Source organism: Mustelus asterias, chromosome 10 (genome assembly GCF_964213995.1).
Source record: "Mustelus asterias chromosome 10, sMusAst1.hap1.1, whole genome shotgun sequence".
Taxonomy (NCBI): Eukaryota; Metazoa; Chordata; class Chondrichthyes; order Carcharhiniformes; family Triakidae; genus Mustelus; species Mustelus asterias.
Window position 1 is genome coordinate 101,817,838 of NC_135810.1, and position 13,455 is coordinate 101,831,292.

The window sequence follows — 13,455 nt, forward strand, 5'->3', positions numbered from 1 at the left end:
AGCCCTGAATAAAAGACCATTGTACTGCACCACACAGGTGGGGTGATTATGCACTGATAGGCTTGCCACATAGTTAAACAGCTATCCCTTTATCCACATAACTCTATTCTAGGCTTGCAACAGAGCAGTGGCTGGAATTTGTGGTAATAATGAGCTAGCTGTCCTCTGACATCTCAGAATAATAAATCCTGTATTATCTTCTCAAAGCACAATAAACTGTGTGGAATCCACGCTGAATTTGAGCAGCCCTCTCATGTTGTTTATTATATTTCTCGAGCTCTCTGCCTGAAGACAGGTTCTTGGTGATTGCACCCTGAACCGTGACTAAGGGCTGTAATTTCGTTCGCTGGGGCAGTGTATGGTGGCAGGACTCAAGTCTGCCTCAGCTGGAACGGGGATCGAACCCTCACGCTGTTAGCTTCGACAGCGGTGGTTCAGTGAGTAACGCTCTCGCCCCTGAATCACAAGCACCTCCCGGATTCAAATCCCACTCCAAGGCTGACACTCTAATGCACGTTGGCACAGTGGTTAGCACTGCTGCCTCACAGCGCCAGGGACCCAGGTTCAATTCCAGTCCCGGGTGACTGTCTGTGTGGAGTCTGCACTTTCTGCAAACATGTCTGCGTGGGCTTCCTCCGGGTGCTCCAGTTTCCTCCCACAGTCTAAAGCTGTGCAAGTTAGGTTGATTGGCCATGCGGAATTGCCCCTTGGTGCCAGGGGACTAGCAGGGTAAGTATGTAGATAGGGCCTGGATAGGATTGTTGTCGGTGCAGGCTCGATGGGCCGAATGGCCTCCATCTGCACTGTAAGGATTTTACTCTATGATTCAGTACTGAGGGAGAACTGCATTGTCGGAAGTGCCACCTTTTGGATGAAACATTAAATCTATTCAGGTGGAAGTAAAAGATCCCACAACACAGTTCCAAAGAAGGGCAGGGGAGTTATAGAGTCATAGAGGTTTCCAGCATGGAAACAGGCCCGTCAGCCCAACTTGTCTATGCCACCCTTTTTTAAACCCCTAAGCTAGTCCCAATTGCCCACCTTTGGCCCATATTCCTCTATACCCATCTTACCCATGTAACTGTCCAAACGCTTTTTAAAAGACAAAATAGTATCCCTGATGGTGCCCTGGTCAATATTTTTCTAATTTTATATTATTATTTATTAGTGTCACAAGCAGGCTTACATTAACACTGCAATGAAGTTAAAGTGAAAATCCCCTAGTCGCCACACTCCAGCGCCCGTTCGGGTACACTGAGGGGGAATTTAGCACGGCCAATGCACCTAACCAGTACGTCTTTCGGACTGTGGGAGGAAGCCACAGCACCCGGAGAAAACCCACGCAGACACGGGGAGAACGTGCAGACTCCACACAGGCAGTGACCCCAAGCTGGGAATCGAACCCGGGTCCCTGGCGCTGTGAGGCAGCAGTGCTAACCACTGTGCCGTCGTGTCACCCCGTGATTTCGATTCTTCAATCGCGAAAAAACATTATCTGGTCATTGTATTAACCATATTCCTCATTTTAAAAATGTCGACAAAATATTGCTATTCACCTGCAACTCTAATCAACTAAACCAAACCCCCCACCCCCCACACACACACATTACATATCTAATTTTAAAATCAACATCTTCAAAATGTATTCTAAAAACAATATAACTTGCCGGGCCAGGGTTGGGGGGGGGGGGTGTATCAGTAGCATTAAACCAGAAAGCCAAGAGTTTATATTTGGCATGGACAAGATGGGCTGAATGGCCTTCTGTGGTGTTGTAACTTTTTTGTGGTTCTATATTTATGGGTATGGTCAAGCTAGGCTGTTTTGGATCTGATTGGGCCATCACTGTTTCATGAAAACCGCGCAGGTTTCTCACCTCAGTCCATGGGAAGAATTTTCCCGTCCCGCCTGTCACGGGAATCATAGTGGGCGGGGAGCGGACCACGCAAAGGTCCGTTGACTTTGGACGGGAATTTCCGGCCTTCGGGCAAGCGTGGCCGGAAAATCCCGCCCCGTACTTTTTGTTTTAGATAGATCTTAAAATATAAACCTTCATTCTAAAAGCAGGATTATGGACACTGCAGATTTAAACACTGAACTAAAGGTAAATACTAAACCATGGAGGTGGAGTTAGAAGGGGGGGTAGAGTTGAGAGAGGCTCACAGATACCAAAATGATAAACAGTGATATCGCAAAGTAAAAGCATTGTCTGCGACTGTGACATTGATCAGTTCTTTTCATGACATGATGAAATTTTGAGAGGAAACCCCTCTCACAGGCAGAGACAAATTGACCTTATATATAGCTGATGGGTTACAGAGGCTGCATGAAGACCTGTCTCTTCTCATGTGTCAGATGAGCGAATTTTTAAAAAAGACACGGAATAATGGACTTAAAGGAAAGCTTGTCTCTCAGGAATGTCTTACTACATGGTTTTGTTCTTTGGTGAAATGGCTGGAAGCTTTTTAGCAAATAATAGCTGATGCAAAGATTTATTACCACAGTTGACAAGGGATTCGAGCCACAATTAGGTTTTCCTACCTTCAGTGTCATGTCATCTGAGCAAGATGCGAGCAGCATGCCAGATGGGTCCCATTTGATTGCATTTACTTCATTCTGAAACGTAAAAGAAGTGCAAATGAGCATTGCTAATATAACCAGTAAACAATCTGTTGTATCGACATTCTCCTGAAGATGGCACTTTGTTATTACGTTTGGCATTTTGTGGCAAGGTGGCACTGTGGTTAGCATTGTTCACAGGGCCAGAGATCCGGGTTCAATTCCAGCCTCGAGTCATTGTCTGTGGATCCGGGTACAATTCCAGCCTCGAGTCATTGTGTGGAGCTTGCACATTCTCCCCGTGTCTGCGTGGGTTTCCTCCGGGTGCTCCGGTTTCCTCCCACACTCCAAAGATGTGCGAGTTAGGTTGATTGGCCAAGCTAAATTGACCCTAGCGTCAGGGGGATTAGCAGGGCAAATACGTGGGGTTCCGGGAATAGGGCCTGGGTGAGATTGTGGTCGGTGCAGACTCGATGGGCCGAATGGCCTCCTTCTGCACAGTAAGGATCCAATGATTTCATTTGCAAAATCCACTGGACAGAACATGAACTTTGGCCGCAGCCTCACAACCTTTTGGAAAACATTCCTCCAATCTTTAGCTTGGTCTGTTGGAATCTTTTCCACTTCCTTATTTCTGATTTCTTGATTTGATTTGATTCATTATCGTCACACATATTGGGATACAATGAAATGCATTGTTTCTTGCGCGCTGTACAGGTAAAACATACCATTCATAGCGTACATAGGAGAGAAGGAAAGGAGAGGGTGCAGAATATAATGTTACGGTCACAGGTAGGGTGAAGAGAAAGATCAGCTAAATATATGATAGGGCCGTTCAAATGTCTGATGACAGCAGGGAAGAAGCTGTTCTCGAGTCTGTTAACACACGTTTTCAGACTTTTGTATCTTTTTCCTGATGGAAGAAGGTGGAAGAGAGTATATCCGGGGTGTGTTTGCTGGCTGCTTTCCCGAGGCAGCGGGAAATGTATATTTCTCTTGATACATTTTTTCCAAGATTATTTTCCAATTTTCATTTACCAAGACATCTATACTTTCTTCCGAGCATTTATATTTTTGCTGAAAACTGCATTTGGTTATAAGATTCTGTACGTAGTCTAATATAGTTGACATACCGTGCGAGTGAAAAAGTGTTATTGAATGATTGGGGTTGTGAAAGAGCCTGAAGATCAATTCAAAGGGGTGATTTGGAGGTTAGCGTGTACTGTTGCATTTTTAAAATTCTGTTTAATAATCTTTATGTCATTCTGCCTTCCTTTTCATTTACACTCCTGATCCAATTATCTACGTTTGCACATTGAAGGTCCAAATCCAGCCAAAGAAGAAGTAGAGGACGTCAATTGTTAACAGTTCAGAGGACAAAAGCGCAAGCAATAGTTGGGAGGATGGTCAACGAAAACAGAGTGCTCCTCTAGGTCAGTCTCATTAGTAATCATGATCTCCCTCAGAGGATTGAAATAACAGAGACATGTTCAAAGGTTCACGATCCAGAGCTGCCTGATATTCAGATCTAACCAATTAACCTGTTTTCTACCAGGTAATTTGCTGCACTGTCAGAGTATAATAAGAGAGTTGTCAACATTGCACAAACACTAACTGTGAGATTTCAGTAAAGAGTTGATCAACTAATGGATGCATTCTGTTACGCCAAGATTACAAAGAAACGGTAGTAAAGTTTCTGTTCTGCTCACTCCTGGTGCATGATGTGAGCGCATGACAGAAAATTGCAGGCTCCCAGTCCGTGATTGTACTTTCATTAAAGTTAAAGAAAGGAAAATCATACGCTGGGAGTCCGGAATTTCCTGATATGGGCTCCCTGCGTGTCAGAAACAGGCGCAGCACACTTTTTGCCCCCTTTGAGCAGCAAGTTACATCCATCACACAGTTAGTAGGGGACAGCCTGCCTGTGCTTTAAACATGTTCACCGTCCTGTTACCAATGATGTGCCACATTTCAGCAACCAAATGATGGCACAGTGCGGCATGAGGAAGCATCATAAATCAACTGCACCAACACTGGCATTGTCAACCTCAACTTTATGCCATAAGACAGTTCTTTAGTCTTTTACATACACATCCCCCTCACAAAACAAATGTTGTACATTATATAAATGAGCAATCGATTTTAGCGTTTCCTTTATCAGAGGGAGGTGATGCCTAATGGTATTATCGCTAGACTATTAATCCAGAAACTCAGTTAATGTTCTGGGGACCCGGGTTTGAATCCCGCCACGGCAGATGGTAGAAATTGAATTCAATAAAAAATATCTGGAATGAAGAATCTCCTGATAATCAATGAAAACCATTGTCGGAAAAACCCATCTGGTTCACTAATGTCCTTTAGGGAAGGAAATCTGCCATCCTTACCTGGTCTGGCCTACATGTGACTCCAGAGCCACAGCAATGTGGTTGACTCTCAACTGCCCTCGGGTAACTAGGGATGGGCAACAAATGCTGGCCAGCCAGAGACGCCCATGTGCCACGAGTGAATTAAAAAAACTAAATGCTGGACCAGCAATTAAATTTATACTCCATAAAATGGAGAACACATGGATTGAAATAGCAGTTTCTTTTCATTAGAATAAATCAGAAAAATCTTTCATGACGCAAGTTACTTTTGGGTCAGATAATGAAAGGATTTTTGTCCATAATTATGCTTGACATATTTATCAAAGTGTTCAGTCACAAGGATGCGTGTCCATGTTAACACAAAACTTTTTCAACATAGAGCAACAAATAAGAGTCAGAAATATTCCTTCTGACAGATGCTTCCTGTACAGAATTATCCAATGTCAACAAAATGTAGAGTAGAATACTTTGAAGGCTGCATAGTTTTGGCATTGCACAAAAATATCTTTCACATTCACTCAAACTGGAACTTACTGTATGTCCTTGGAATGTTTTGACTGGACGATCACAGCCAAGCCTGCACACGTGAATGCACATGTCTGTGCTGCAGGATGCAAACGTAGTGTTATTCTGCCAATCTACATCCAAGGCAGGAGCTGTGAAAATAGCAAAGTAAACATAAGCAAGAGAGCCTAAGTGTAGAAAGATCACACCAATACAGCAACAAAACAAAATCAACGCGGTCGCTTTCCAAATTGCAAACTGCGTGTAGAACTAGCGCTGTGGATCGACCCCCTGTTGTAGCAACAACAAACCTTCATTTGCACCGAGCCGTTAACATGAGCAAATGTCCCTAAGGTGTTAAGCAGACGCATAATCAGACAGAAGTGGAGGTTGAGTCAAAGAGAAAAATAAATGTTAGGGTGGGTGGCTAAAAGTTTGGCCAAAGAGGTGGGTTTTTTTCAGGAATTTCTTGAAGGAGGTGAGGGAAATGGAGAGACAGGAAAGTGTCAGAAGTTTTAAAGTTAGTGGCTAAAGAACTAAGGCATGGCCACCAATAATGGACATAATGAAGTGGCAGATGCACAAGCCAAAGTCTGAGGAATGCAGAGTCATGGGAGCATTGCAGAGCTGGACAAAGCTTCCGAGAAATAAGAGGAATCAAGACCATGGAGAAATTTAAAAACAAGAATGAGAATTTGAACTTTAAGGCATTAGGGGAATAGAAGCCATTGTAGTTCAGCTAACACGTGACCAATAGGCAGGACCTACAATTGGATAGGATAGGGTCAATGACATTTTGAATGAACTGGAATTTCATGAAGAGTGAAGAATAGGAGAGCACTAAATGGTTGAATCTAAAGTGACAAAGGCATAGGTGAAGATTTCAGTAACAGAATGAGAGAGCAGTAAAATCCTGTGCTTCTCTCTCCTTCTCTGCTGTTACCATTTAGGCCTGGTCAGGACCCAGCTTTTTTCTCCTTTAATTGTCCCATTACCGCCCCCTCTTTTGCCTTGCACCATCATCCCTCTTAACATTAAATCACTCCTGCTCGCCACCTAATCACATACATATCCCTGACTCTGGTCTTTCATTCATTTAGGGCGGCACGGTGGCACAGTGGTTAGCACTGCTGCCTCACAGCGCCAGGGACTCGGGTTCAATTCCAGCCTCAGGTCACTTGGTGTGTGGAGTTTGTATGTTCTCCCCGTGTCTGCGTGAGTTTCCACCGGTACTCCGGTGTCCTCCCATACTCCAAAGGTGGGTGGATTAGATTGATTGATGTGGAGATGCCGGCGTTGGACTGGGGTGGGCACCGTAAGAAGTCTCACAACACCAGGTTAAAGTCCAACAGATTTATTTGGCAGCACAAGCCACTAGCTTTCGGAGCGCTGCTCCTTCATCAGGTGAGTGTGGACTTGTGTTCACAAACAGGGCATATAAAGACACAAACTCAATTTACAAGATAATGGTTGGAATGTGAGTCTTTACAGGTAATCAAGTCTTAAAGGTACAGACAATGTGAGTGGAGAGAGGGTTAAGCCCAGGTTACAAAGGTGTGTATTGTCTCCAGCCAGGACAGTTAGTGAGATTTTGCAAGACCAGGCAAGTCGTGGAGGTTACAGATAGTATGACATGAACCCAAGATCCTGGTTGAGGCCATCGTCATGTGTGCGGAACCTGGCTATCAGTTTCTGCTCAGCGATTCTGCGCTGTCGTGTGTCGTGAAGGCCGCCTTGGAGAACGCTTACCTGAAGATCAGAGGCCGAATGCCCGTGACCACTGAAGTGTTCCCCAACAGGAAGAGAACACTTGCCTGGTGATTGTCGAGTGGTGTTCATTCATCTGTTGTCATAGCATCTGCATGGTCTCTCCAATGTACCATGCCTCGGGACACCCTTTCCTGCAGCGTATCAGGTAGACAACGTTGGCTGAGTCGCAAGAGTATGTACCGTGTACCTGGTGGATGGTGTTCTCACGTGAGATGATGGCATCAGTGTCGATGATCTGGCACGTCTTGCAGAGGTTGCTGTGGCAGGGTTGTGTGGTGTCGTGCTCACTGTTTTCCTGAAGGCTGGGTAGTTTGCTGCGCACAATGGTCTGTTTGAGGTTGTGCGGTTGTTTGAAGGCAAGAAGTGGGGGTGTGGGGATGGCCTTGGCAAGATGATCGCCTTCATCGATGACATGTTGAAGGCTCCAGAGAAGATGTCATAGCTTCTCTGCTACCTCAAACAGACCATCGTCCGCAGCAAACTACCCAGCCTTCAGGAGAACAGTGACCATGACACCACACAGCCCTGCCACAGCTATCTCTGCAAGACGTGCCGGATCATCGACACGGATGCCATCATCTCACATGAGAACACCATCCGCCAGGTACATGGTACATACTCTTGCGACTCGGCCAACGTTGTCCACCTGATACGCTGCAGGAAAGGATGTCCCAAGGCATGGTACATTGGGGAGAACATGCAGATGCTACGACAACGGATGAATGAACACCACTCGACAATCATCAGGCAGGAGTGTTCCCTTCCAGTCGGGGGACACTTCAGCAGTCACGGGCATTCAGCCTCTGATCTTCGGGTAAGCGTTCTCCAAGGCGGCCTTCACGACACATGACAGCGCAGAATCGCTGAGCAGAAACTGAAAGCCAAGTTCCGCACACATGAGGATGGCCTCAACCGGGATCTTGGGTTCATGTCACACTATCTGTAACCCCCACGACTTGCCTGGGCTTGCAAAATCTCACTAACTGTCCTGGCTGGAGACAATACACATCTCTTTAACCTGTGCTTAACCCTCTCTCCACTCACATTGTCTGTACCTTTAAGACTTGATTACCTGTAAAGACTTGCATTCCAACCATAATCTTGTAAATTGAGTTTGTGTCTGTATATGCCCTGTTTGTGAACACAAGTCCTCACCCACCTGATGAAGGAGCAGCGCTCCGAAAGCTAGTGCTGCCAAATAAACCTGTTGGATTTTAACCTGGTGTTGTGAGACTTCTTACTTCGATTGATTGGCCATGGAAAATTGCCCCTTAGTGTCAGGAGGATTAGCAGGGTAGATATGTGGGTTTACGGGAATAGGGTCTGGGTGGGATTGTGATTGGTGCAGGCTCGATGGGCCAAATGGCCTTCTTCAGCACTGTAGGGATTCTATGATTCTATTGTACGATTTAAAATCTACTCAATTGCCCAGTTCTGACGGAAACTCATCGACCTGAAATGCTGGCCCTGATATTTACAAAGGAGAAAGCAAGGAGCACGCTCGTGGGTGGTGGCGAGGGACCCTGGGACCTGGTGATTCTGGGGTCCTGAATACATTGCTAAATTCAACAGCAAGACACTATTTAATTCTTTAGTCTGATTCCTGTCCAGTTTTATAGGTTAGCTGATGGAAATTCGGACAATCCATGGTAATTGGGATAGGTCAGAGCAGGGGGCAGGATCAGAGCAGCCATTGCAAGGAAAGAATTGCAGGAGTAGGGACGAGAATGTTTGTCATCCTGTAGGATCAACAAGAGGCGGCATTTGATAGAAAGCTTGTTTGAGGGGTTGGGGATACTCATTCTTCCCCTGGCTCACAGGTGGTGCAATAAAATGCACTTAAGACCTGGTCTGCCTGCTCTTCCCTCCATTTTGCTGACCAGTTTCCTGAATGCTGGGAAACCTGCCATCCAGCATTAAGTTTAAATCAGGCTCCCAGCTGCTTGCCTTCAAAGAGAGACAGAGGCCCACCATTCAACTCACCACCAAATAAATGGCAGCAGGTACTTACACAGTTGCATTATGCTATCTGAAATCTTTCCCCAGCCCTCTCGTGCCCATTTTGGGGGTGTGTTAAATATCAACCCCCCAGTGGGTTGGCACTGCTGCCTCACAGCTATCCACCCCATCTGACGAAGGAGCTGTGCTCCGAAAGCTTATGGTATTTGCTACCAAATAAACCTGTTGGACTTTAACCTGGTGTTGTGAGACTTCTTACTGCGCCTCACAGTGCCAGGGACCCGGGTTCAATTCCGGCCTTGGATCACTGCCTGTGTGGGGTTTGCACATTGTCCCCGTGTCTGCATGGGTTTCCTCCAGGTGCTCCGGTTTCCTCCCACACTCCAAAGATGTACAGGTTAGGTTGATTGGCCACGCTAAATTGCCCCTTCACGTCAGGGGGATTAGCAGGATAAGTATGTGGGGTTACGGGAATAGGACCTGGGTGGGATTGTGGTCGGTGCAGACACGATGGGCCAAACGGCCTCCTTCTGCACAGTAGGGATTCTATGATTCTAATGCCATTGCTCTCCCCCTGACGCTGCCAGACCTGCCACATTTATTTCCAATATTTTGCTTTTATTTCAGATCTCCAGCATACAGAGTATTCTGTATTTGCTCTCGATTATCATCTTTTTAAAAAATCATTCAAAGACCTCATGTTTCTTGTGCTCAGAAAGGGACCAATCTGACTGCCTGAAAGCTCTGCAAACATAGAATGACACTCTGCCATCGATGAAGATTTTAAAGAGTTTTAATTTTTTTATTCATTTGTGGGACATGGGTGTCGCTGGCTGGGCCAGCATTTATTGCCCATCCCTAGTGGCCTGAGGGCAGTTGAGAGTCAACCACATTGCTGTGGCTCTGGAGTCACATGTAGGTCAGACCAGATAAGGACGGCAGATTTCCTTCCCTGAAGGACGTTAGTAAACCAGATGAGTTTTTCCGACAATCGACAATGGTTTCATGGTCATCAGTAGATTTTTAATTCCAGATTTTTAAAAATTGAATTCAGTTTCCATCATTTGCCATGGTGGGATTCGAACACAGGTCCCCAGAACATTAGCTGAGTTTCTGGATTAATAGTCGAGTGATAATACCACTAGGCCATCGCCTCCCCTTATAGCACCAAAAGAGAAAATGCTGGAAAACCTCAGCAGGTCTGGCAGCATCTGTAAGGAGAGAAAAGAGCTGACATTTCGAGTCCAGATGACTCTTTGTCAAAGCCTCCCCTTATAGGTTTGATTCTAAATTGCCCACTCTCCCTACGGCAAGTTATTACACTGACTTTTGAAATCTTTTGTTCTCAATTCTGTCAACATCAACTAGAGGGAATATAAGCTAGAAAGGGCAAAATATTTAATCGGTGACATTTTCCTGCTAGCCCTGTCTCTGCAGACATTGTAACGTAACAATAAAGATAGCCGGGATTTTACGGTCTCGCTTGTCCCGAACCCATAAAATCCCGCCCGAGGTCAACAGACCTTTCCACGGTCCACCCCTCGCCCGCTCCGATTCCCGTGGCGGGCGGGATAGCAAACTTCCGGCCAAGAGCTTTCTTCCCCAATTTGCCTCAGCTAACCCAGATTATACGATTTTGGTGGCCCTAAAATGTGCAATGAATGAAATAGTGAAGGGGATGTTCACAGTAACTTCATTGCAGTGTGAATGTAAGCCTACTTGTGACTAATAAATAAATAAACTTTGTAAAATAGATTTTAGACAAAAAGATTTCCATAGACAGAGACAAATGAAAAGAGAGGAACAAAATGACTTGATTGCCGGAAATGTATCGGGGCGGGCGAGGCTCACAGAACAGCATTCTCCGTGGCCTCGGGTGGGCGAGGCGGTAAAATTCTGGCATATAAGTTGTTACTTGGAACTAGTTTTAAATCGCATGGACAGAATAGTCTAATGATGTGGATATATTAGTTACTTAATGTACTAAAGTTTCTGGTGGCTTTTCATCATCAGCAAATCAAACTTCAGAGCTCAAGGATGATTCACATCCCTACCCTAAACCCTGGTGAGCACTGGTGTTGACAAAGACAGCAACTCTCTTGAGGGTTCAATTATCTCTACTCTTCAACAGCCTGACGCGCTGTTCTTCAGCTGGAAAGACAAGCTAGCAATTTACCCACTGTTCTTCAAAAGGAATTCAATACCACCCAATCCAAAAGATTGAGAGCATTCTCTCTCTGCGCACCATTAGCATCGTCTGTGAAATGAATTTGGGCAACCCTAACTTAATTCCTAAGTGTCAGGGAGGCCGACCGCACCAAATTGTCCCTAATTTGTTAATTGCACTCAGAGAGGTCACAGAAATGACTGGTGGAGGAAATGAAACCTTAACACTATTGCAAGAAAGATATTGTAGAGAGAAAGCAAAAGGGACTCTTGGTTAAATCTGACTTTATAGGGCTTGATAGATTCACAGTTGACGGAAACTGAAACATATTCATTTTCCAGAACTAACATGTATGGCTTTGATGAGCAAATAAAAGCTTTCTTTTACACTCAATACATGTGCAAACCATTATTAAAAGGTGCACCAGTCCATTACTCAACGGCAATTGGATAACCAGCACCTGGTTTGCACTGCAGGTTTCAAAACTTTCCCTAATCTATTCTCCAATCAATAGTCTTTGCATTTTTCTTTTCTGAAGAATCACACAGAGAAAGTTTCATTATTATTGCTTTCTTCAGAAATCTTAAATGCAGCTTCCAGGAACACTGACTGACAATGTCAAGAATACATCACACAATGCTTATTTTTTTCCCAAAATTATTACATTTAGCATGTAAGACTCAGCTGCAAAGGCTACACATTGCAGAAAAACCTATGCATAAAATAACTTTCTTTTCCACCTAAAAATCGAGTAATATGATTACAAGGAAATGAACAGCACCTTTTATGAAGAAAAACTTGCATGTGCAGCGCAAACATCTTAATTACACCTGTAGCCTACCAACATCTCTGCTTTCTCAGAAGACTAAGGAAATTTGACATGTCAGCTCCGTCTCTCACCAACTTTTACAGATGCACCTTAGAAAGCATTCTTTCTGGTTGTATCACAGCTTGGTATGGCTCCTGCTCTGCCCAAGACCGCAAGAAGTTAGAAAGAATCCTGAACGAAGCCCAGTCCATCACTCAAGCCAGCCTCCCATCCATTAACACTGTCTACACTTCCCACTGCCTTGAAAAATTAGCCAGCATAATTAAGGACCCCATGCACCCCGGACATTCTCTCTTCCACCTTCTTCCATCTGGAGAAAGATACAAAAGTCTGAGGACACGTAACAACCGACTCAAAAACAGCTTCTTCCCTGCTGCCATCAGACTTTTGAATGGACTTACCTCACATTAAGTTTTTCTTTCTCTACACCCTAGCTATGACTGTAACACTACATTCTGCACTCTCTCTTTTCCCTTTCTATGAACAGTTTGCTTTGTTTGTATAGTGCGCAAGAAACAATACTTTTCACTGTATGCTAATACATGTGACAATAATAAATCAAATCAAAATTACATCTCCAAGAAATGCTCCAAAATGCTAAATTGACTGAAATATAATGACTTAGGAACTTGCTTCTGCTATTTTGCAAACAGCAATACTGCATAAATAACAATGAGTACTCAGTTAATTCTATTTTTGATCATTTTATTTAAGGGAAGGAAACTGACGATGGGATTTGAAGAATTTCCTACACTTCTAATGTTGGCCTCGACATCCTTGACAGTGGTGAAGCTGTGACAAAAAGAACGGCTTTCCCTCTGTCAATTGCTGTTTCCGGCATTGGCAGGGCAAAGGAGATGGAGGAGAGTGGGGGGGGATGTGAAGGGTGAGTAGGGGGAGTCAAAGCGGAGCTGGGAACGCAGGGAAGGAACAGAAAGAAGGATGTGTATGATGAGGAGCCAGGGAATGTCCGGAGGATCATAAAAATCCGTTTAATTCACAATTGGCAATATATTTATCACCTTCTATTTATGTTGTGGTTGGGGACATAGACATGATGGTCAACCCTAGCATTTTGCACAGCAGAGTCCAAACAGGCAAAGTTTTTTAACTAAGGGTCACTGCCGCTTTAAGGATAAGAATTGCGTGACTATCAGTGTGAGTGTGACGTACAAACAGCTTCTGGATTTGAACATAACTGAGCTTGCCAGTAATTGTGGTGCTTTTGCACCCCTCAATAATGACAAATTTCTCAGTGTTTGCCACTATTGCAAATTAGTATCTTTAATGTCCAACTGTGGAA

At 44.6% G+C, this 13,455-nt stretch overlaps 1 protein-coding gene across 7 annotated transcripts in view; it reads right to left on the minus strand.

The window, feature by feature from the left end:
* LOC144499821 (F-box-like/WD repeat-containing protein TBL1XR1) overlaps window positions 1-13,455 on the minus strand; it is a 385,459-nt gene that overhangs the window by 15,398 nt on the left and 356,606 nt on the right. For all 7 annotated transcript variants that reach the window (XM_078222335.1, XM_078222337.1, XM_078222340.1 and 4 more), the window contains 2 exons: window positions 5,458-5,579; window positions 2,540-2,614 (listed from right to left, as the gene is read on the minus strand). In XM_078222335.1, the coding sequence (XP_078078461.1) occupies window positions 2,540-2,614; window positions 5,458-5,579 (197 nt within the window). The remainder of the gene's footprint in view (window positions 1-2,539; window positions 2,615-5,457; window positions 5,580-13,455) is intronic.